Source organism: Myotis lucifugus, unplaced genomic scaffold (genome assembly GCF_000147115.1).
Source record: "Myotis lucifugus unplaced genomic scaffold, Myoluc2.0 scaffold_10, whole genome shotgun sequence".
In the NCBI taxonomy this organism is placed as follows: Eukaryota; Metazoa; Chordata; class Mammalia; order Chiroptera; family Vespertilionidae; genus Myotis; species Myotis lucifugus.
This window is the reverse complement of record NW_005871058.1, coordinates 10,696,088-10,722,333: the sequence shown is the minus strand read 5'-3', so window position 1 is coordinate 10,722,333 and position 26,246 is coordinate 10,696,088. Positions and strand designations below refer to the sequence as shown.

Sequence of the window (26,246 nt, the reverse complement as noted above, 5' to 3'; positions counted from 1 at the left end):
GGTTCGCCATCACTGGGATAGAGCGTTGCCCTGCGGACTGAAGGGTCCCAGGTTTGATTCAGGTCAAGGGCATGTACCTTGGTTGCGGGCACATCCCCAGTAGGGGGTGTGCAGGAGGCAGCTGATCGACATTTCTCTCTCATCAATGTTTCTAACTCTCTATCCCTCTCTCTTCCTCTCTGTAAAAATCAATAAAATATATATTTTTTAAAAGAGGTCGCAGTTGAGTTACATTTTGTTAATAGATAAATAAATAAATAAATAAATAAATAAAATAAAAGGGCAGCAATGCCCACTCACAGAGGCCAGACACAGGAGGAAATAAGTGGGAACAGTGAAGAAGTTAAAAATACTGAGGGCTATGGATGGGCCTGAGAAAAAGGGTGGGAAGCTTTCTGCACTCTCACCTGTGCTCTCAGCCTCAGGGACGAAAACCTTAAATCATGGATGAAACTCTGGGACAAAATATTCACTCCCCAGCCCCTATCTATAATAATAAAAGCATAATATGCTAATTAGACCAGACAGCTGAACGGCCTTCTGGATGTCATTCCAGGCGTCCTTCCAGATGACCTTCCAAACAAAGCTGCAGTGGTGGGTGGGGACTGAGGCAGAGCAGATGGGGGTGATCAGGCAGACAGGCGAATGGTTAGAAGTGATCAGGCAGGCAGGAGAGTGGATAGGGGTGATTAGGCAGGCAGGCAGTTAGGGGCAATCAGGCAGGCAGGCAGGCAAGCAGTTAGGAGCCAGAGGTCCCGGATTGCAAGAGGGATGTCCAACTGCTTAAACTGGCAGTCGGACATTCCCTGAGGGGTCTGGATTGTGAGAGGGTGCAGGTCTGGTTGAGGGACCCCCTCCCCATATGCACAAATTTCATGCACTGGGCCTCTAGTTATGTTATAAAATCAGTTTTGGCTGGATTGTATCCCTTGAACTTGAAGTAAAGGATGGATTAAATATATTTCTGGGCTTCATATATAAGACTTCCTAGCTGACAGACCTCTGGCTACAAAATTCTGGAGAATGCAACCATTGGCTGAGAAATAACTAGTAAAATGATTAAATACAAACAACCTAACACTAAGAACAAATTTAAAAGACAGCAATATCACCAAACCAGAACAGAAAAGAGTTTCTATAAGAAGAGAATGAATAGTAGTGTCAAATACAAACTTGTTTTGAGGCTTACAGAAAGCTAGTTTTAATAGATGGCACCAGATCATTTATTGGTTGAGGCAAAGTGGATTCCACAAATGAATATTTGTTCAAGAAGTTAGTGAGCTAATATATAGCTACTTTGAGAATTAGGCAAGAATTTTTTGTTTGTTTTTTCATTTATTTTTGTATGTGTGTGTGTGTGTTTTTGTTTTGTTTTGTTTTTGATAAGGGAAATTTTGACTAGGTGTAAAGGACAGTTGTCAAGAGAAGGGTAAAACTAGTTATGAGTCAGGGAAGATCAAATAACTAAGCATAATGTTTAAAACCTGGGTTCTTTTGATGATTTTCTTGTAGGGAGGAACCTACAGTAATTGGAGCTAGCTTTTATTATAGTGTGATTATGCTTTTCCATGTAGTTTTATGTCATGCATGATACTAGGATGCCACACTGTGGTCATCGTTAGTACAGCTTCTGAACTACCTCCTTTATTATTATATTTCTAGATGTCAATGGCAACCATTTTCATGGTCCCTTTGTTTTTTGCTTAACATGACTTCCTATTTTAAATATTGTGGGGGCTTTTTTGGTAATACATAGCATTCAAAGAAAATATAAAGCCAAATAAACAATGCAACATACAAAAAGGAATTAAGATTCAAAAGTGGGTTACAAAGCTTAAATATATACTTTTAAAATTTAGTTGAAAATGTAATGACACCTGAGATTAACTTGTAAAGTAGGTTAACATTTATTTATTTATTTACTTACTTACTTACTTACTTGTTTGTTTGTTTATGTTTTAATATATTTTTTATTGATTTCTGAGAGGAAGGGAGAGGGAGAGAAAGATAGAAACATCAATGATGAGAGAGAATCATTGATCGGCTGCCTCCTACACGCCCCACACTGGGGAGCCTGAAACCCAGGCATATGCATTGGCTGGGATTCAAACCCGTGACCTCCTGGTTCATAGGTCAATGCTCAACCACTGAACCACGCCAGCTGGGCTAAAGTAGGCTAACTTTTAAATTATTTTTGAAAATTGTATAATCTTTCAAAATAATGGAATTCATAGGATAGTTTCAAGTAATATACTACATTAGTTATTATGAATATTACTCCAAGCACTACCTTTTTTCATAGTCATTCTGATTGAACATATACTATAATAACTTCAAATCTAGCTATGGAGGAGTCACCAATTAAATGTACTCCACTCTTACTAATTTCACCTGGTCCTTTTTAATCTCTTTTTATATGATGTAACAACTTGATAACTGTCTTAATACTCCATCCAGGTTCATGGGGATGAGCATCACTTATTTGTATCATATAGTCCAGCCGTAGAATGGCAAATTTAGTACTTATTTATATGCTACCTTATTAAATTTAGTCTTGCCTTACTCTATTATGAAGATTGTCTGTTTCTCAAGGACAATCATACATATTTAGTACTAGAGGCCTGATGCACGAAATTAGTGCACTGGCGGGGGAGGGGGGGCTGTCACTAAGCCCAGCCTGCACCCTCTCCAGTCTGGGACCTCTCGGGGGATGTCCGACTGCTGGTTTAGGCCAGATGTCCCTGTGGGATCAGGCCTAAACCGGCAGTTGGACATTCCTCTCATAATCCAGGACTGCTGGCTCCTAACCACTCGCCTGCCTGCCAGCCTGATCACCCCCTAACCTCTCCCCTGCCAGCCAGATTGCTCTCAACTGCCCTCCCCTGCAGGCCTGGTCCCCCCCAACTGCCCTCCCCTGCTGGCCATCTTGTGACAACATGGGGGTGACCATCTTGTGGAGATGTGGGGGCAGCCATCTTATAACAATGTGGGGGTGGCCATCTTGTGATGATGTGGGGTGGCCATCTTGTGATGACGTGAGGGTGTGAGGGTCAATTTACACATTACCTCTTTATTATATAGGATTTTGTATTTTCTATATAAATGCATCATTAATTTAAAATTAAATAGATTGAAGAAGGCTATATTTCTAAAATTACATTAAAAACTATTTGATCAAATTATTTAAGATAGTAAAAAGCTATTTTTATTGACCAAAATAACAAGTATACCAAGATTTGGAAGCAGCCCAAGGGTCCATCAGTAGATGAGTGGATTTAAAAAGCTGTGGTATATTTACCTAATGGAATACTACTCAGCCATAAAAAAAATAAAAATAAAAAACACAAGGAAATTTTACCCTTTGCGACAGCATGGATGGACCTGGAGAACATTATGCTAAATGAAATAAGCCCATATTTATAACACCATTCATGGGCCATACAAAATTATCAACATAGAAATTAGGCTGCTATATTTGGTCAAACGTTTAATTAACTCATTCACTAATGTCTTGGCAGGGCCAGACCAAATTATTTTGCAGGCCTTATAAGGCCCATGGGCTGGATGTTCCCTACCCTTGCTTTATAATAACACCCTTCCCTGCCTTTGTAAAACATGTAACTACAGGTCTGTTCCCTGTAAGTATAGTTTCTTTTTTCAAGAATGTCACATAAATGAAATCATATAATATGTAATCTTTTGAGGCTTATCTATTATCATTCAGCATAATGTTTTTGAGATGCATCCAAATTGTTGTACATATCTATATTTCTTTCCTTTCTTATTCCTGGGTAGTGTTCTATAGTATAGATGAACTACGTTGTGTTTATTCATTCACCCATTGAAAGACTTTGGATTGTTTCCAGTTTGGGACAATTATGAATAGACAAGCTTTAAACATTTGTGTACAGTTTTTGTCTGAGCATAGTTTTCATTTCTTCAGGGTATATACCCAACAGTGGGATCACTGAGCCATATGGTAATATCTCTTTAAGTCTATAAGAAACTTCCAAACAATTTCCAGTATGGTGTACTACTTTGCATTTTCATTAGTAATGTATGGGATGTCTAGTTTCTCTGTATCATCACCAGTACTTGGTATGTCAGTATTTAAATATTTTTTTTGCTGTTATAATAGATATGTAGTGATATCTCACTGTGGTTTTGTATTTTCCTATGACTAATGACATTGAACATCTTGGTAAAATTTTTTTTATTCTTTTGCGAACATTGGGTTTTTTGTTTTCTTATTGTTGAGTTTTGAGAGCTCTTTATGTATTCCGCATGTAAATTATTTTGGATATGTGATTTGCAAATATTTTAATCAACTTTACAGCTTGTCTTTTCAATCTTTTAGTAATGCTTCTTATAAAGGTTTTGAAATTTGATGAAAGTAAATTATTTCCCCGCCCCCCTTTTTATGGGTCATGTTTTTGGTTTCATATTGAAGAACTCTTTGCCTAACCCAGCTCAAAGATTTTTCTTCTATTTTTTTCTAAAAGTGTCACAGTTTTATCTTTTAATTTAGATCTATAATCATTCTGAGTTAATTTTTATATATGGCAAAAGGTATGGATCAAAGTCTCTTTTTACACATGGACATTCTGTTAGAGTACGATTGAATTGCTTTTGTACATTTGTTGAAAATTAACGTGCCATATTTGTATGGGTCTGTTTCTCAATTCTATCCTATTCCATTGATTGATGTGTTTATTCCTTCACCAATACCCACCATCATAATTACTGTATCTTTACAGGAAATCTTAAAATTGTGTACTGTAATTTCTCAACTTTCTTCTTCTTTTAAAAATTGTTTTAACTATTCTAGTTCTATTGCCTTTCCCTGTGAATTTCTTAATGTGCTTACCTATCTATAAAAAATCCTGCTGGCATTTTGATTGGACTTGTGCTAATTTTTTAGATCACATTGAAGAGCACTGACATGTTTGAATTCTTCTGATATGAACACAATACATCTCTCCATTTATATGGGCTTTCTTCAATTTCTTCCATCAGCCTTTTTTAAGTTTCAGCATATAGATTCCATATGTGCTTTGTTAGATAATGCATTTTAAGTTATACTAAATAGTGCCCCCAAAGACCATACTAATTTATTCATCTATTAGTGGTTGTGAGTTTCCATTTTCTCACATTTTACCCACGTGAATATTGTAAAATAATTTTAAAACTAATTTGCTTATATATATTTAAGGTAATTTATTTTATAGGATAGACAAGGTCATCTTCCTGCAAGTCTCTTTAGACTTATCTGTTGAACTTAGAATGCATGTACTAAATGCAGGGCATTGCATATACAATGTGTGTACTACATTGCACAGGTAACTCTTATCTCTTACCAACTGAAAAGGAAAGCTGTTGTGAGCTTAGCTTAACATCTTTTCAACTTTCTAAAGAATAAAGCTAACCAGTTTCCAGATGAGCATTTTGGTTCTAAGATTCCCTGAGATAGTTCAGAGCAAATGAACTATGGATTGGTAGTTAGAAACTTAAATTGAATTTGACTATGTCATTGACCTGAGTGTGAATTTGAGGAAACCACCTTGCTTTCCCATCTTCAGTTCTTGTAATGTAATTGAAACAAAGGATTGTTGTAGATCTGTGCTTCTGATTTGTAAGTAAACAATTATATTTTTCAAGTGGGAAATAAAGAAATAGAAGAACAGAGAAAAAGACAACTAAAAATAGTAAGAGAAAAAGAAAGAACTGAAAAGAGAAAAAGAATCCAAGTTCTGATTGCTTCCTCTCTAGGTGTTGATCAGTTGTCCAAGTAATTAGGTATTGAGTACTTGTCCAAATCATTGGAAATTGACCAGTTGTCCAAGTCATTGGGGTTGACTAGTTGTCCAAGTAATTGAAGTAGAATAGTTGTCCAAGTCATCAGAGGTTGCCCAGTTGCCCAAATCATTGCTATTCAGGGAATTGAGTCTCTCTGTTGTATAATAGTAGTGTGAAACTCAGTTAATTCTTGGACATGTTTTTCTCAACTTGAAATTGTAATCATTATCTCAGACTGTGGAGAAAATTTATGAATGTTCTGAAAAATACAAACTGATATCAATTTTTATAGGCTTGTGATAACTTTTTTATATAAAATACTAGAGGCCTGGTGCATGGACTCAGGCACTGGTGGGGTCCCTCGGCCTGGCCTGCGGGAATTGGGATGAAAAGGCTCTCCAACATCCCCTGAGGGGTCCTGGATTGGGAGAGGGCAGTTCTCAGGTGATGAACGCCGGAATTGGGCTCCCTCCTCTCTGGTTCTGGGTGTGTCACCCAGAATCGCAGCTGCCAAGTCACCACAGCTCGGCAGCTCCTGCACTGAGTGTCTTCCCCCTGGTGATCATTCCATGTCATAGCTACCAGTCAGACAGTCGGACAGTTGGATGGTTGCTTAGGCATATATATGTGTGTGTGTGTATGTGTGTGTGTGTGTGTATATATATATATATATTAGTGGCCTGGTGCACAAAATTCATGCATGGGGGCATTCCCTCAGCCCAACTTGCACCCTCTCTAATCAGGGACCCCTTGGGGGATGTCGGACATCCCTCTCGCAATCTGGGACTGCTGGCTCCTAACCCCTCACCTGCCTGCCTGCCTGATTGCCCCTAACTGCCTCTGCCTGCCTGTCTGATCGCTCCTAACTGCTCTCCCCTGCCAGCCTGATCTTGCCCCCAACTGCCCTCCCCTGCTGGCCTGGTTGCCCCCAACTGCCCATCCCTGCTGGCCTGATCTCCCTCAGTCTCTGTCTCTCTTTGTTTTTCTCAGCAGTCCTCCAGGCCTCCCTGCCTCCCTGTCTTCCTCTTCCTCTTTCCTGGCAGGGAGGGGGCGGAGCCAGTGGGGGCCTCTCCACCCTCTTCCCGCACTCCCTTCCATCCAGGCCTCTTTAGGCCCAGTCTGTTTTGTTTCCTCATTCTGAGAGAGGCTCCGAGAGTGTGCTGGGAGGGAGAGAAAGAAAGGGAGAAAAGGCTGTGAGCTGGTGGGCACTGTGTGTGTGGTTGTGAGTGAGTGTGAGTGTTGGCCCTGCCACACCCATCCCTATCTCCACTGACACAAGTCCCCACCCACTGGAGCCTACTGCACGAAGCCTGGGCGTTAGGTCAAGCCTCTGGTCGTTGTGGTGGATGTGACAGACCCAGGGTTTTTATATATTAGGATATATATTTTTTTTATTGATTGCAGAGAGGAAGGGAGAGAGAGAGATAGAAACATCAATGATGAGAGAGAATCATTGATCGGCTGCCTCCTGCATGCTTCACACTGGGGATTGAGCCTGCAACCCAGGCATGTGCCCTGACCAGGAATCGAAACGTGATCTCCTGATTCATACATAGGTTGACGTTCAACCGCTGAACCATGCCAACTGGTCTGTGATAACGTTTTATTTAATTCAGTATCTGTGTGATTTATGTATTGTTCAGAGATTGCTGATTATAAATATTCTTTCATTAATGGTATTGTTAATATATGTTTTACTAACAATAGAGCCAATAAGGAGAAGCTAGAAATGAGGAAAATGATTAATAATTGGGTATTAATCTTAATTAATGGGTATTAGTAACAGAATGAGAAACTGACACAAACTTCACCTTATAACTGTTTGAAAATGAATTTAAAAATAAGGAATGAAACATGAACCATACTGGCAAAAACAAAATATCATTAGAAAACTAAAAAGTTTATATATGTCTAAAAGATAGAAATCTGACAGGATTAAATTGAGGAAGGAAATTTGGCTGAAAGACAGACACCAGAGAAAATGTGATATTATTTCTTAAGACTCTTCTGAGTCATAATTAATGAAAATAAAGAGGTATAGGGAGCCAAGAACAACCATTAGGGTGACTGCTTAGACATGGAATGTAAAGCGGTTGGGCAGGCTGTTCTTGCTTCCACACCTCCTAGGCAAACACAAACATTTCTCTCTCTCTCTCTCTCTCTCACACACACACACACACACACACACACACACACACACAGTGTAAAGCAGTAAACACTTCAATATCTTCTTCCAGACTGGAGAAGTTAGCATGAATAACTGGGTCACAGAGGCACTACAATGTTCCAGGTAGCTGGCAACACCCAAAAGGGATGGAAAAATTCTCACAGGAATGAGTGTAAGATTTTATACTTGAAGATGCCAACTGTCTCCATTCCAACACTGGAGTCAGGCAACAGTAAATTTAAAAAGTGTCCACAGTCAAATGTAAATATAAGCCGACAATCAAGGCTAATAAAACACACAGGGGGAAAAAAACAAACAATTGTATTAAAGAGAGGCACCAAATAAAACATCAATTAAAAAAAAGTAAATGAACAATAAAAGGCATACATTATTGATATTAAAAAGAAAGCAAGGGAAGGTCAATAACTATAGGTGAGAAGCTAGTTGTGTCACTTTTGAAATTATTTAATCACTCCGTCACTTAGTTTCTCATCTGCACAATATTATTAATTATAGTTCTGCCCTCAAAATATTATAGTGACGATTAGATTTAAAGAGCTTAGGACTTTCAATGGAAGTCAAGTGACAGACTATTCAAGTTAATAAACAAGTTCACAAGGTAAAAAAAAATTAGTAAAGAATTTAAAATTATGCCTGGCACATAGTAAGTACTATGTAAGTCTTAGCTATTTATACAGCAATGACTGATACAAAATGAAAGTTAAAACATGTTTACAAACCCTCAATGTAAGAGCTTTAAAAGAAAAACATAGCCCTAACTGGTTTGGCTCAGTGGATAGAGCATTGGCCTGCGGACTAAAAGGTCCCAGGTTCAATTCCAGTCAAGGGCATGTACCTGGGTTGTGGGCACATCCCCAGTAGGAGGTATGCAGGAGGCAGCTGATCGATGTTTCTCTCTCATCGATGTTTCTAACTCTCTATCCTTCTCCCTTCCTCTCTGTAAAAAGTCAATAGAATATATTTTAAAAAATAAATATTACTGAAGGACATAATGAAGATATAAACAAATGGAATGATAAACCATATTTAAGAAGAATAAATATTAAGTAAAGATAATAAAGTTTTCCTGAATTTGATAAAATCCTAAAGCCAAAATCATAACACAATTTTTCTGTGAAATTTATAAATTGATTCTAAATTGTATCTAATAGATTAAATAAGTAAGTGATCATTGATCCCATCAAAGACAACCATCCCAATTCAAGTAACTGAGGATTCTAGATGTAACTTGAAAACAGTATTTTTCAACACTTAACTGAACTAGCAAAAATCAAAGGACATGCTTAGAGATTTAACAAAATAAAGTAAGACCAAAATCCAGGGAAGGAAGTAAGGGAATCTGCTCAACCAGGATAATCTTAAGCTTCTACTGTATAGCCCAGGCACAAAAACGAGCACGCACTCACGTCCACTAGTGAATAGTCATTAGTGAAGTTGGAGACTATTAATGGAACCCTATACCCCTCCCCCGACCACACCACCACCATATACACATGCCTGGATACAAGAAGGCTATACCCTCATTGACAAGGTGAATTAAAAACACATTTTAAACTAAAAACCTCTCCTCAGAAAAGGGAAGAACAAATTTCAACCCTGGAAATAAGGGGAATGAGAGAAAATGATCTGAGAATTCATAACTATAAACCGACTTTTAAATATGTTTGCAACATTTAGTCCCAAAAAATCTCATCCTGAGAATTTGTTTTAAAGTGATACCATCAGTTGTCTCTAAGAACTAAAAAAAGAAAACTTTAGTAAAATAAAGCATCTTGAACACAGATTCATCCCTAAGAATACCCATAGTTAAGTTGCTCAGATCTGGAAGTTATGGGGGAAATCACTCACTCACACACGCGCACACACACACACACACACACACACACACGCCTTTTGCATAGACACACACTCAGCATGCACACATTTGCACAAATTAGAAAACAGGTTGCCACAAGTGAAAAGCAGTAGAAATGAAAAGCAACCATCTGTTAATACTTAAATAGGCCATCTTTGTGTTTTCTTGGTTGTTGTTCTCTGCTTGTTTGGAAAGATGGAAATGGGATAGAAAACAGAAGCTAACGTAGGGACACCCACAGTGGACCAGGAAATACATGTTAATCATTCACATATATATTGGGAACTCAAGTGCTCTTAAGACATCATTGTTGCTTACAAAGAGACCATAGTCCAGCTAAAGAAATAATGATATGCACATCAAAATAACTTAGGTAAGTCAATGATACGAGTCCCAAAAGAGGTAGCATGAGCCACTGTGGCCTGAAAGGCTCAGAAGTAGATGGAACTTGAATTTACATAGAAGTAATGGGGTTTTTGCATAACATCAGAGAAGTGGAGGGGTAGTTCAGGAAGCAGGAGGAATACACAAAGATGGAAAATTCCCAAGGAATATTGAGCAAATAGAGACAGGATATCGAATTTTCACCCAATGCTTCCACACACACACACAAAAGAATAAGAAAATGCTTCTAAAGAAAGAAAATTGGAAGCACCCAGGAAATAGACCAGAAGAGAGTGGGATCACATGTAAATACAGTGCAATAAGGCAAATTAATTGATCAATTAACTACTGCCTATAAAAGAAGTGAGAATATAGCCATCAGCTAATTGTAAATACAAGCATCTATTATCTAATTGTGTAAATGAGAAATATGCTTAATTGGAAGTCAGGAGGATTCAAATTATTTGGGATTCAGTTTTTATATTTGCAAGCTGGGGAGGAGAGGGATCTATGGAGGAAGGCAGGTTAATGATCTTATTCATGCTCTCAGCACTACATTCAAACTTTACAAGCCAACACGGAGAAGAGGGTGCCCACAATGACAACTAAAGTAACAGTAAGCCCTCTTTTACTGTCTCAGACTGAATCTCATTACCCAAAAAATCCACAAGGTGGCAACAACCGTGAAGTAAAAGTAAATTCTGAGTCGGATTCTCAGAAACAGACTTGTTCCATGACTAATGTTTACAGATTTCCCTTCCTGTGTTTTTATGATGTCACTGACTCTGGAGGAGCTGGGAGAACAAAGGCTGTACACACAGCGGGACGGCGTCGAGGGCTCCCACAGGAGAACCAGCTATGATCTAGAACCCTTGCAATCCTCACCGTCATGCAAAGGAGGCTTTTCCATCCTCATCCTCATTTTACAGGGGAAACTAGAAAGACAGCCTGGCCTGTGTGGCTCAGTGGTTGAGCGTCGGCCCAGGAACCAAGGGGTTCCCACTCAAGTCACATGCCGGGGTTGCAGTCTCCATCCCCAGTAGGGGGTATGCAGGAGGCAGCCGATCGATGATGTTTCTCTCTCATCCAAGTTTCTATCTCTCTATCCCTCTTTCTTCCTTTCTCAATTAAAACAAAAGCATATTTGAAAAAAATAAACTAGGAAGACAGAAATCAAGTAAATTACCCAAGGTGACAGAGCCAGTAAGCGGTAGAGCCAGAATTCAAAACTTAGGCCCAAGGTTGTCTCACCACCCTTGCCGAGCTCTGAAGAAGACCCATTTGATTAACACAAGCGACCTACCTTCCTAACCACCCTCCTCACTGAAACAGAAATGAGATGTTTGCTTTTTTCTTTATAACCGAAGAGCCACTTAAAAGATGGATTCATTTTTAGCATGGGACAATATACATAACTTCCCCAGACACTATTAAAGAGTGGTTTGATCACAAATAGCAATTTCAATTTTAAGGTTTATTTCAGGGTCGCTCATTTATTTTTGTTTCCTTCTGTTTTTTGTTGAATTTACTGGGGTGACATTGGTTAACAAAATTATACATCTGAAACATAAATACATATGTTTCAGATGCACAATTCTACAACATATTATCTGTTCACTGTATTATATGTTTAAGACCCCAAGTTCAGCATCAATGATTTCTGCCACTTAAATAAAGTAGGAACATTTCTTCATTGGTTGACATCTTAATCAAATAATAAAATTTCATTTCAAACTTGGTTAAAGGAAAAAAAGGATGGTTTTTCAATGAGATGAAGGACCCAAAGATAAGTTCTTTTAAGTGGTACAGAAAATTAGAATCGAGAGCCAGAAAACTATTAGGAATTATGGAAATTGTAGGGCACGGCTATAGGGTTAAGCCTCGGACTGACCTGTTGGCAAAGTCACAAACAAGTCCCAGCTTAGAGGGCACAGTCCTCTTAGCATAATTAGGCTTGACCTTATGACACTCCCTAGATCTTATCTGGGCTAATGGGCTGAGGGAGGTGCAGCAAGTGCTGCCAAAACAAGTGAAACTCACAAGAACAGTGTAACTATGGCAAACACTACCTTGTTTAACTCTGACTATAAAATGAAGGCTCAGCTTGCCTCTGGATCTCTCTCTGTGGCCTCAGCCAGGCACAGGAAGATCCACGAGAATAAAGAGAGAACCTGGCTATGCTGATCATCTGAATGCTGTCTCCGTGTCCTTCATTCTTCGCTGGCTCCGTCCACACCTTTGGGAACCCCTGGACCGCTGGGGCTGGACCCCTGCAGTTCATATTTATTCTCCCTTTGTCTCCATGTTCCCTATTCTATTTGATACAAAAGAATCTGTTTGATAGCATAATCTAGTCTATATTTTATTGCCAATGATACAGATGATAAAAATGCCTTTGGAGGGCATTTTATTCTCTCCTACTTTCTCTTCATCAGGAGATAAATACCTGTCACCTCCCCCAGTAAAATATTATCTATTTGTCAAGGTGTAATTCTAATATAATTTTCTTCATGATTCTGTGCCTTATTCACAAAGTTTTCTTAGTTTCCAAATCCCCACACTGCTCTAAGTCATTTTTTGGTGGTTGTTTTCATGCTCAATTTTCTATATTAAATACTACTTGTTTTCTCCTAACCCTCCCCCCCCCCCCAAATTGTAATTTTTCTTGAGAGTTAACATGTGTTTACTCATTCTTTTGATGCCTGCTTTTAGTCAGACACTCTGCTGGTGCTGCAGAGATTGGTGAAGAAGACCAAGAAGCAGATTCTCAGAGGCTCACCGTCTAGTGATCTTGGGAGATGCTTGGAGAAGCCAGGGAGGGCTTCATAGGGAAAGTCAAGTTTGAATGCAGTCTAGAAGGAATCATGAAAGCTCTCAAATGTATAGAAGGGGAAAGGGAATTCCAATCTGTAAAAATGCATGGAGACATGACAACCTGTGAATAAAAAGAGGGTTTCTAGAGGAGGCAATACATTTACTGAGAATGTCAGATCTGAGCCAGGAAGGCCCCCACTGATCCCTTATCCAACCATGCTAGTCATCACTCATCCATCAAGGCTCTCCTCCATGCTGAGCTCCGACAAGCTCTTACCTCAGAGTCCTTCTCACCAAGGCAGGCCGGGCAGCCATCACCGACCAACTGAAGTTTGCACAAATAGGAAATCTATTTGCCAAAAGTACCCTAACTGAAATGTATGAATTTCTATTTGGTAGCATTTCAGTCTAGTGGGGCAGATATAGTAGGAGGAGCTTTTAATATAAATAAATTAATTCTGACTGGTGACAGACAGCTTTCTGTCTACATGTCAGATGAAAGTAAAGACATACAAGTGGTGCTGAAGGTGGACCAGGCGCTGGGAGAGAGGGAAAGTGATTAAAGGAGCAAGGAAAGCACATGCTGAGTCAAACTCTGGGAATTTTAAGCATGAAAATCAACCCTCCTGAGCTATCTGAGTGTCTACCTTTTGGCAGCTGTTCTAAAATTTTGTTTCATTATCCCCTTGATTGTGCTTGGGTACACTGTGCTTTGCTCTGGGAATTATGCCCCCCAAATAATAACAGTAACTTACATCTTTACTGTCACAATGTTCACATACAATACTGTATTATGCGAAGCTCTTTACTGCCTCCTGCAGGCAGCAGGTCTTCACAATTCCCCCCCCCCCCACACACACACACCCCCACCCCCTCTTCCACCCTTTACAATCCGAGACTAAAGTGCTGTGTGGGGCAGAGATACCCTGTCATTACGAACTCTGTTTTATGAGGTACTCCTAACTCATTGAAGTATTTTACACTTTTCTTTACAAGCTACTCCTCAGAGCTATCCTCAGAAGTTATGGCCCTTTACAGATAGTAAGAAGAGGCCTCCACTGAGTTGGTTATTTTCTGAAGAGCGGACAAACAGTAGTGGAGTCTTTCTCCTAACTAGGATCTCTTTGGCTGTTTGGTCACGAGTACTGTAAATTCCCAACAGGAATTAGTAAAATATGTTATTTTCTCAGTGGAATTTTATTAGATCTCTGATATATATTAGATACTGCACAAATTACAAATCTGACATATATTAAGATGGATAAGTGACACATATGTCAAATGTATAATGACCCATATTTATTATATATAATGTGTTGAACATTTTAGTTTGGGCGCTTAAATGTAGTAAGATATTCCCATTAGGCTCTTCACTTCATCACCCTCATTTTGCTCCTATCCCCACCCAACCAAGTGACAGTAAAATCATAATTAATTTCAGAGATGCCATACTGTCTGCTTGGAGACCTGCTGCTGTTGGTGCACTAACTCCTCTTCAGGGCCTGCCTCTGTGGTTTTATCATGGCAATGGATAGAATAATACATTGTAAAAGTCAACTTGATTTGTAACGACAAAATATGTATTTGGCTATGTGATAAAAAATGTACAAGAATCAACATCATTAAAATGTCCACACTACCCAAAGCAATCTATAAATTCAACGCAATCCCCATTAAAATACCAACGGCATACTTCAAAGACCTAGAACAAACTCTCCAAACATTCACCTGGAATAAAAAAAAAAAAAAAAAAAAAAAAAAAAAAGGCCCCAAATAGCTGCAGCAATCTTGAGAAAGAAGAACAATGTAGGAGGAATCACAATACCAGATATCAAGGTATATGACCAAGCCATGGTTCTCAAAACTGCCTGGTACTGGCACCAGAACAGACATGTAGACAAGTGGAACAGAACAGAGAACCCAGAAATCGACACAAGCCAGTATGCTCAATTAATATTTGACAAAGGAGGCAAGAGCACACAATGAAGACAAGATAGTCTCTTCAATAAATGGTGTTAGGAAAACTGGACAGATACTTGCAAAAAAATGAAACTAGATCACCAACTTACACCATACACAAAAATAAACTCAAAATGGATAAAGGACTTAAATGTAAGATGGGAAACCATAAAAATCTTAGAAGAAGCCATAGGCAGCAAAATAGCAGACATTTGTCGTAGCAATATCTTTACCGATACAGCTCCTAGGGCAATGGAACTAAGGAGAAAATAAACAAATGGGACTACATCAAAATAAAAAGCTTCTGCACAGCAAAAAAAAACCATCAACAAAACAACAAGAAAGCCCACTGCATGGGAGAACATATTTGCCAATGTTATCTCCGATAAGGGTTTAATCTCCAAAATTTACAGGGAACTCATACAACTTAACAAAAGGAAGATAAACAATCCAATCAAAAAATGGGCAAAGGGGACACCGCCTCTGCCAAAAACTTTATCTACTAAGTAAAAAAAAAAAAAATGGGCAAAGGACATAAATAGACACTTTCTGAAAGAGGACATACATAAGGCTGAGAGACATATGAAAACATGCTCAAAGTCACTAATCATCTGAGAGATGCAAATCAAAACAACAATGAGGTACCACCTCACACCTGTCAGAATGGCTATCATCAACAAATCAACAAACAACAAGTGCTGGCGAAGATGTGGAGAAAAAGGAACCCTCGTGCACTGCTGTGGGAATGCAGACTGGTGCAGCCACTGTGGAAGACAGTATGGAGTTTCCTCAAAAAGTTAAAAATGGAACTCCCATTTGACCCTGTGATCCCACTTCTAGGAATATATCCCAAGAAAACAGAAACACCAATCAGAAAGGATATATGCATCCCTATGTTCATAGCAGCACAATTCACCATAGCTAAGATCTGGAAACAGCCTAAATGCCCATCAGCAGATAAATGGATTAAAAACTGTGGTACATCTGCACAATGGAATACTACGCTGCTATAAAAAAGAAGGAATTCTTACCATTTGCAACAGCATGCATGGAACTGGAGAGCATTATGCTAAGTGAAATAAGCCAGTCAATGAAAGAAAAATACCACATGATCTCACTCATTTTTGGATAATAAAGAACATTATAAACTGATGAACAAAAATACATACAGAGGCAGAGCAGCATCAAACAGACTGTCAAACTACAGTGGGAAGGCTGGGGAGGGTTGGGGAAGGGAGGTAAGAGATCAACTGAAGGACTGTATGCATGCATATAAGCATAACCAATGGACACAAGATACAGAGGGGTAGGGGATGCCGGGGGAAGGTAAATGGGGGGAAAAAGGAGACATATGTACTACTCTTTGTAATGCTTTAAGCAATAAAATAAAATTTTAAAAAATGTACATAAAAAGCCAGAAAGAACAAAAAGCATGTTCTGAAAATCATTTTAACTTTTCATTAGCAAATAATTTCAAACATACAGAAAAGTTGTAACTATGAGTAGTAAGAAAATAACCCACATACCTTTTACCCAGATTCACTTATTAACATTACACCCCATTTGCTTTGTTATTTTCTCTTTTTGCCTCACCCATTTGAGAGCAAGTTACATAAATCATGGTCTTTTACCCCTAAACTTTTCAGTATTTCCTAAGGATCATGATTATCTCTTATGTAACCCCAGTACAGTTAGCAACTTCAATACATTTAACATTGATATCATACTTTTTATCTATTTGACTGTCTGAATTTCACATTTGTGAATTAAGGCAAAAATGTTTTTGATAGCATTTTTTTCTCCTCCGGCACAGATACCTAACCTAATACTGCATTTAGTTGTCTGATCTTTTTAGCTTCCTTTAATTTGGAATATTCCCACAGCTTTCCGTTGCCTTTTATAACATTGGCATGTTTAAAAAATAGTCTTCCCTTCTTTTAATACAACATTCTTTACCTCGATGATGCTGTGTCTTTCACGGGAAGCTCATCTGGACGCACAAGCTCTCCATCTGCCTCCCACTGGAGATACTAATCCGGATCACTTGGTCAAGGTGTTCTTCATTCCCCACTGTATCATCACCACTTCTCCAATAGATCTAAGGTTCCCATGACCCCCTCCTCAGGTTTGACTAATTTGCTACAAGCTACTTAGCTTAAAGAATTTAGGAAATCAGTTTTCTTACTAGATTCCCAGCGTATTACAAAGGATATGAACGGGATCTGAAGGAACGGACAGATGAAGAGGCACACAGAGCAAAGTCCGGAAGAGTCCGGAGCACAGGAGCATCTGTCCCCTTGAAGTTTGGGGTGCACTACCTTCCCGGCATTTTTGCCCTGCAAACCAGAAACTCTCCAAACCCCACTCTTTCGGGGGTTTTATGGAGTCGTCATTACATTGACATGATTGATTACATCTTTGGCCAATTGGTGGTTGAACTCAATTTCCTCTCTCTCCTCCCCAGAGGTTAGGAGTGGGACTGAATGTTCCAACCCTCTAATCACATGGTTGGCTTCCCTGGCAACCAGCCCCCATCCTTCGGTGACCTAGGAGCTTTCCAACAGCCACTTCGTTAACATAAACTCCGATGTGGTTAAAGGGGCTTGTTATGAATAGCAAAAGGCAGCTTCACTGCTTTCATCACTTAGGAAGTTGGAAGAGTTTAAGGAGTTCTGTGCCAGGAATGGGGAGGAAAACCAAATATGTATTTATGATTATAAATCACAGTATCACAGTAATATTTCCCCAAGAGCTAACTATGTTAGCTGAGCACAGGGGACATGTCCTGCCTGTCCCTTTCAGGACCTGAGCCCTCTTGGAAAAATGTCTTCCTCCCAGGGTAGCCCCAAATCTTCCCTTTGTCAGAGCTGGTTCCGAGTTTGTATTAAGCCCAGATAACTTGAAGTCTTCAGATAACAGAGCAGCTGTGTGGGGTGTTAAAAGACAAACTGAGGCACATTAAAAATGTTTTGGAGGTTATTTGAGCAAAAGTTTATTTGAATCCAGCAGAGCCAAACCAGAAGTGGTTAGGAGACAGGAGCTAAGCAGCGGTTCTCAACCTGTGGGTCGCAACCCCTTTGGCGGTCGAACGACCCTTTCACAGGGGTCGCCTAAGACCATCCTGCATATCAGATATTTACATTACGATTCATAACAGTAGCAACATTACAGCTATGAAGTAGCAATGAAAATAATTTTATGGTTGGGTTACAACATGAGGAACTGTATTTAAAAGGCCAGAAGGTTGAGAACCACTGAGCTAAAAGAAGACTTGTATAGGGAAGATGTGGAAGCAAAGCGAAGAAATTGACCTACTCCCTTGCCAATTGCCTGAAAAGGACCCATGTTTCCGACCTTGTTGAAGGAAACAGCTGCTTCTTCTTTCCCCCTTTTCACCAGCTCCCCTACTTGGGAGAAGGTTGAAAGGAATTGAGACCAGTCAGGTTGAGTTCCTCACAGGGAAAGATGCTTATCCTGGCTCCTGCTCACACCTGTGCTAAGTGGGTCAGCGACACTCTTTTCCAGGATCTGAGGGCAGGTTCTTTGTAACAAAGTCTCTAACTTTACTATGAACATACCAGTCCCTCCTTAAGTGTGGGGATATGTGCCAAGACCCCCAGTGAATGCTTTAACCACAGATCGTACCCAACCCTAGATATACTATGTTTTTCCTATACACATACACCTATGGTAAAGTTTAATTCATTAGTTAGGCACAGTAAGAGATTAACAACAATAACTGATAATACAATAGAACAATTATAACAATATACTGTAATGAAAGTTATGTGAATGTGGTCTCTCTCTCTTTCTCTGATAAATGGGATATGTTGGACAAAGGGATGATGCACATGCCCGGGCAGGACAGAACAGGATGGTGCAAAATTTCATCATGCTACTCAGAACATCATCCCATTTAAAACTTATAAATTGTGGCCCTGGCCTGGTAGCTCAGTTGGTTAGAACATTGTCCTGATACACCAAGGTTGTGGGTTCCATTCCCGGTCAGGGCACATACAAGAAACAACAAATGAATGCAGAAATAAGTGAAACAACAGCAACAAAATCAATGTTTCTCTCTCTCAAGTCGATAAATTTTTTAAAATGTATGAATTGTTTCTAGAATCTTCCATTTAATAATTTCGAACCGCTATTGACTGCAGAGTAACTGAGTATGGAAAGCAAAACTGTAGATAAGAGAGGACTACTATATGGTCAGCTTTTCCTAACTCTGGCAACACTTGGGCGTTTTACCCACTATATTCTCTCATCGCCGGCCCTGGAACCAGCGCTCAAGTGCCTTCCACCACGGCCACTGACATGTTTTATGTGGGAGCACTAGTGGCCTCTTCAGGTTGACTTCCTCAGACATTCCACAGATTGTGTTCTTTTTCAGCTCCCTGCCATCTCAAATTAGCCTCATCCAAGATAGAACTGCCTTTCCTCTTGGGATGGAAACTATATCTCCTAAAAGCACTCTTAGTTTCTGGTAATCATTTCCATCACAAGCTACTTGACCTTTCCCAGCTCTGTCATCTGTTTCAACATGGTAAACCATGCCTCCAAAGTCAGGTCTAGGTATGGAGGATCATTTTCACCTTGTACCCAGGATTCTGACAACACTGCTCCTCCACCTTTAAGAAGTAGTTGAATTTTTTTTTAATTTTTATTTAATTTAATTTAATTTTTTATAGAGGAGAATGATGATTTTTTAAAGATATATTTTATTGATTTTTTACAGAGAGGAAGGGAGAGGGATAGAGAGTTAGAAATATTGATGAGAGAGAAACATCGATCAGGTGCCTCCTGCACACACACCACTGGGGATGTGCCCGCAACCAAGGTACATGTCCTTGACTGGAATCGAACCTGGGACCATTGAGTCCACAGGCCGACGCTCTATCCACTGAGCCAAACCGGTTAGGGCAGTTGAATTTTTAATCATTCTGAAATGAGGGTCTCATATCCATGACCCACTAAAAAGTACTAGGTAAGCATTGGAGGCCCCTGGGATCTATGCTACACTATACTTATCCAGTCCAGCATTTTTTCAGTAAACATGTGATGAAGGTTTTGCTGTGCAATTTATGGTGCAAATAGATGAAATCCTTTCTTTCTAGTGGCCTGAGATTTGTGAAGCTCTTTGAAACCTTCAAAGGGAATATTAACGTGAAATGAAGGAGAAGGCTTTGCTGTAAGTTATTTTCATGACCAGGTAAATTCTTTAGTAATCATCCTTACACATTTATTAATTTTACAGAATGTAAGCATCCTGTATAAAGTGTGTTATTTTATAGATATTTTCAATCCTACAAATTATACCTTTACTTTAAAATATATTTACAATATTATAGCAATTTGTGCATGTTAATATTGAGAGATAATATATTTTATGTAAGATAAAAATGTGACAATAGATTTATATACTTTTTTAAAAAGTATTTTGAAACAATTGTTCAGCAGGGTTGCATTTATCCTAATTTCTTTCATCTTCTGGATAATCTTATATGTAGAATTGTGTAGTAATTTTCAAACTCTGTCTCATCATACTCTACTAGACACAAGTCACTAGGGACTTCTTTGCATGCACACCCAAGTCATAACTAGGTTACGACCACCAGAGTCATGGCTAGGTTCATCCACCATTCGATTTGCCTGGGACTGAGGCCTTCCCTGGAATGTGGGACTTTCAGTCAAAAATCTCAAAATGATTAGGCTTCAGTGCTAGGAGTTATAATCTACTCAGAGTCCTTAATAGAAACTGCACAAGGGTTTTTGGTAATTACGGAAAAAAGTGGCACATGTAAGGGTTTTGAGTCCACAAACTCAGGTGTGAAAAAGATGAATTCATAAATTAGTCAGGCTCCTGCCAGAGAAAAGATGGCACCACAAAAGATAATTAATTGAGGAGGATTTAACAAAGAAGTTACCTAAAAAGTGTAGATAGGATTAAAGGAAGTCAAGTAGGAATAGTGCAGCTCCCCTACCCCCACCTCATGCTAATGACAATGGGAAAGCGTCTAAAGATTTTAGATTTTTGAGGGCAAGGAGAGGGAATGGTTAACAGAACACAACTCAGAGAGAGTAACTACAAGGCAGGGCTACCAGACAGGATCTGCTGCCTTCAGTAAAAGGACTCAGTCAACCCATAGGGAGGGATCCTTGGAAATAAACATCCCAGTTCATCCTTTTCTCTTCCTCTGATCTCCTGCCAGTGCCTCCCAATGGCTGGACACAACTGGAATCCAGAGGGCAAAGAAGTCTGTAGAAGCCATCCAAAAAGGTTAGCTCCCTGGGGCACAGAGCAGAGAGAAAAAAGTGGAGAATGGACCTAAGAGATAAGCAAAAAAATTCAGCCTACAATATTTTCTTAAACTTAATCTTATTTGGAGAACCTATTCCACCAAAGTTGTAAGAAATTTAGTCATTAATGGGCTCTGCCTCCCCTCCCCACCCATATCCATCCCATGTAAGACCCTTATTCCAGAGAGCAAACTTTAATCTACACTGCACTCACACTTGCTGCTGAGATGGGCGTTGTCCAAGCTTGCAAGAACATCCAAGTCTGGTGGTCCTGTGGCTCTGCTCCACACCATTCACGGGAGCCTTTACCAGAGTTAAGAACGTTGAGGGATGTGATGCTACCCAAATATGCCCACCATGCAGACATCCCCTACACCACAAAGACCTTCCAGAAGGCAGGAGAGAGCGAGCAGGCCACAGTCCCACTTACTCACAGTAAGCTATTGTCCCTTTTCCAGGCTTGAGAATCTTATTGCCTTGGCTTCTGCTTTTGCATATCTCCTTACACAGACACTAGCTCTTCTTCCCTTCCACTTGAAGTGCCCTAGCATATTATATTTAGTGGGTTTGTTCACATTATAAAGAGAGGTCTTTCCTTGAGTCAGCTTCAGCCTTCAGTCCTATAAACTACCACCTGCCAAACTCTTGGCTTTCTCTTTGGAATAAGAACAAAAGAAAATTACAGAAACAAGCTCAGAATTCTCTCTTTTTCTTCTATTGCAATGTAAATAAATGCAATTGAGTTTATATACAACAAATTGGAAATGTAAATGGTGCTGGGGTACTATAGCAAAGGGGAAATTGAGATCAATCCTAAAATGTAAGAGAAAAAAAATCTATACTAATATTAGAGGAATATGCAAATTGTCTGGGACGCCATCCCAGTAACAGTAATGACCAGCAGGCTGCGTGGGGCGACCAGGTCGGCAAGGGGGTTAGTGAGGGATGACCAAATGACTGAACAGCAGGCTGTGTGGGGCAACCTGGCCAGCAGGGGGAGGGCAGTTGGGGGCGACCAGGCCGGCAGAGGGGGGCAGTTGGGGCAACCAGGCTGGAAGGGGTGGGGCAGTTGGGGGCTACCAGGGGGGGCTGTAAGGGACAACCAGGTTGGTGGGGGGGGGCAGTTAGGGGCAACCAGGCTGGCAGCGAGGGGCAGTTGGGGATGACTAGGCCAGCAGCAGAGGCGGTTAGGAGTGATCAGGCAGGCAGGTAGGTGAGCAGTTAGGAGCCAGCGGTCCTGGATTGTGAGAGGGATGTCCGACTGCCAGTTTAGGCCCGATCCCCAGAATCAGGCCTAAACCTGCAGTCAGACATCCCCCGAGGAGTCCTGGATTAGAAAGGGTGCAGGCTGGGCTGAGGGGACTCCCCCCCGCCTGCATGAATTTTTTGCATTGGGCCTCTAGTATGCATATAAAAGAAAATCAGTGTATAAAAAGTCAAGAAAACAGCAATAGACTAATCATGTATTACACTCCACATATTATCCTTTTCCCTCCTCACTTTGCTTCTATGTGCATGAGCTTCTGAGTTTGACAGAAATGGAGGGACACAGGAGGAGGAAATTACAATTTTCAAAACAAACTTGCCTCTCTGAATGAATGCTAGATTGCTTTACAGGGTTGGTATCCTCCTATAATCCATGTGGAAAAGAGCCATAGGAAGTATCAGTGTAGAGTTGAATAGATGGTCCTGCTTTGGACCTTGAATGACCATAATCTGGTTACCACCTCTGTAAAATTAGGATACCAATCTTGCAGAACTGGTGTGAGGATTAGAAATGATAAATATGAGGCCCCTGATTAGTACCTAGGCCATGATGGATACCAGATAAATGATGCCTCCTTTTAGTATTAAAGGAACTGTGCCACCCTCAATACTACAGAAAACAACACATGCAAGAAAGATCTGAGAACCTGATGGATTAAAAAATGAACTGGACTATAGTTAAGAACAAATGAAATAATAAGATGGCAAATGGAAAGGGTCAACTGAATAGAATAAAGAGTCTCTACCTTGGAGACATTTTTGTCACTTCCTTCTGGTTTTTGTTTGAGAGGGGATTAGGAAAGATCCTCTGATTACAAAACATACTCTCAATATGAGTTTGGTTCCCATCTGGAGGAAAAGGCATAAGTAACCCCAGTCCAGCATTTTCTTGACAGACTTCTATCTCAAACAGCACTGTGGCCTATTTTGGAAGGTATGTACGGCTTGCTTAAGAGTGTCAGCCATAATGGAAGTCAGGAAAATGCCAATTAACCTTGAGGGACCGGAATATATTGAGATCAGAAACTAGGGCTAAGGTGTGCCCAGTTATACCTGTTGAGTGGCCACAGTGAATCTTAGTTCCTAGGCTGCGAAGAAGAGTCAAGTGACAGTGACGTGAATATCACTCCACTCTCCAGAGATGACTCCTGCTCCTGTCAAACCTGGGTAATAAAATACCAGTTAAGCACATCCTCTGGGCCTTTACAGTAAATCAAGACTACATCCAACCACCACTCTCTTGCCCACAAAGATTGTCTTTAGAACTTTCTCAAATAGAGACACATTGAATTCATTTTATCACATGAATTTCTCACTATCTCACAGTTAGAGATCCTTCTTGATACTACTTACCTTGTGTTCTTTTGGTCTACTCTTGTTAGAGAGAACAAAATAGCTGGCTAGCATGATTTTACATCAGTGAAATACAAATAAAATGGTATTCTATTTTCTTGGATCCCAAAATACCTTTTAGGTCCCTTTAATTAAAAAAAAATGTTTTTATTGACTTTAGAAAGAGAGAAGGGAGAGGGAGAGAGAGAAACATTGATCTGCTGCCTCCTGCATGCCCCCCACTGTGGATCAAGCCCACAACGCAGGCATGTGCCCTGACCAGGAATTGAACTGGTGATTTCTCGGTCAATGGGATGACACTCAACCAACTGAGCCACTCCGGCAGGGCCCTTTTAGGTCCCTTTAAATGTCAGAGTCCATACTTTAGCTTTAGGACAATATTTCATTTCATTATATTTATATATCATAAACCTTGAATCTGAGGAGAAACTCAGGAAATTAAGATACAGAAAAATAGAAGTGGCCACCACCAAATAGTGAAATATGCCTTTGCTGTAACGTGTGTGTTGTGCTGTTGAGTCGGCTCCAATTCCTGGCAGCCCTGTGAATGAGTGACGTCCACAATGTCTTGTCCTTGACCATCCTGCTCAGCTCCTGAGATTCATGCCTGTGGCTTCTTTTATGGAGTCAATCCATCTCATTTTTGTTCTTCCTATTTTCCTTTACTGTAACATACTTCTTTATATTGTCCATCATCCTGACGATGTGCTTTCAGCCTAGTGGAGTTTAATAATAATCATCTATACTAATAAAAGGGTAATATGCTAATTAGACCGGATAGACCAGACATCTTCCGGTCATCTGGTCCTCCTTCTGGACAAAGCCACGGTGGCGGGGGCGGAGGCAGAGGCAGTTAGGGGTGATCAGGCCGGCAAGGGAGGGCAGTTAGGGGTGATCAGGCCAGTAGGCAGAGGTGGTTAGGGGCAATCAGGCCGACAGGCAGAATGATTAGGGGTGATCAGGCAGGCAGGTGAACGGTTAAAAGCCAGCAGTCCAGGATTGCAAGAGGGATGTCTGACTGCCGGTTTAGGTAGTTGGACATCCCCCAAGGGGTCCCGGATTGGAGAGGATGCAGGCTGGGCTGAGGACCCCCCCCCCCCCGCATGAATTTCATGCACTGGGCCTCTAGTAACATAATAATAATACATAAAATATACACATACACAAAAAAATCACCCAACCACCATCAAAACAAAGTACTGTAACTGCCTCAGAAAACAAACTAAACCATTCCACTTGATTCTTGCAATCTTGTTTTTAAAAATTAGCCTACCTGATTTTAAGTTTTTCCTGTTGATATTTCACAACTCTTAAGTTTTTCATTTTCTATGTAAATATTTACTGTGGGGACCCCGAGTGTGGTATAGCTTTAAATTCTAAAACTTTTACTTGCTTCTTTAAAAATTCTAAAATTGCTCCATCTTTAACAATGAAATCATCCTTTAATTACTGCTCTTCACCTTACATGGCATAAGAAGCAAAAGGGAAGGAAGAACTGGCTTGAAAGTCAAAAATTTGAAAATCACTTTAAGTTTCCTAAACAGAAATATTAATAAAGAAAAGAGTATTTTTACTAAAACAATTTTGAAAATGTATTTCATGCCTCAGAGCAAAACAGCATTAGGTAGATGTGTTTCTGAAAATTCACAACTTCTCTGCAATTGTAATTTGCAACCTATTACCTTAGTAAGGCACAGATATCCTATCATAATACTTACTTTTGCTCAAACTCTGCTCCCCAACATCTTTTTTTCCTTTTTTTTTTTTTTTTACCCTTGACCAGAATCGAACCTGGGACCCTTCAGTCCACAGGCTGATGCTCTATCCACTGAGCCAAACCAGTCAGGGCTCCCCAACATCTTATACTTATTAAAAGACCAGCATCAATAGTGATAAATGCATGGGATTCAGGTAAAGGCAGAATAAAAGAAAGAGGACTAGAAAAAGTTTGCTTGGAGAGCAGTGAAGATTTCTAGAGATCTAAACACTTGGAAGAGAGAGATATTACTCATTGTTTTTATTTAGTTCAAATATTAAAATAAATACACACTCAGATCTACGCTAGCAAATATTGCTACTTGAGGGTGCTTTTTCTTTATATACATACTAGAGGCCCAGTGCACAAATTCGTGCACGGGTGGGGTCCGACCGGCCAGGCTCCAATTACAGTGGATTGGGGCTGGGCCTGTCGGGAGGAGGAGATGGCGGGAGGTTGGCTGGCCGGCCTGCCTGGATTGAAGCCCAATCAGGGCCCCTGATCAGGGTAGGCCGCTGGGGAGGGCTGTGGCAATTGGACGGCGACCTGCCCGATGGGATGGGGGCTTACTG

At 40.1% G+C, this 26,246-nt stretch overlaps 2 protein-coding genes across 2 annotated transcripts in view; one reads left to right on the top strand and one right to left on the bottom strand.

Moving 5' to 3' along the window:
* The window catches only part of PRH2 (proline rich protein HaeIII subfamily 2), a 37,829-nt gene extending 14,057 nt beyond the window's left edge, over window positions 1-23,772 (bottom strand). The window contains exon 1 of the mRNA XM_023750034.1: window positions 23,619-23,772. The gene's annotated coding sequence lies outside the window, so the exon portion shown is untranslated. The remainder of the gene's footprint in view (window positions 1-23,618) is intronic.
* Window positions 16,310-26,246, top strand: part of YBX3 (Y-box binding protein 3) — a 41,454-nt gene continuing 31,517 nt past the window's right edge. Inside the window, exon 1 of the mRNA XM_023749831.1 lies at window positions 16,310-16,322. Coding sequence (XP_023605599.1) covers window positions 16,310-16,322 — 13 coding nt within the window. The remainder of the gene's footprint in view (window positions 16,323-26,246) is intronic.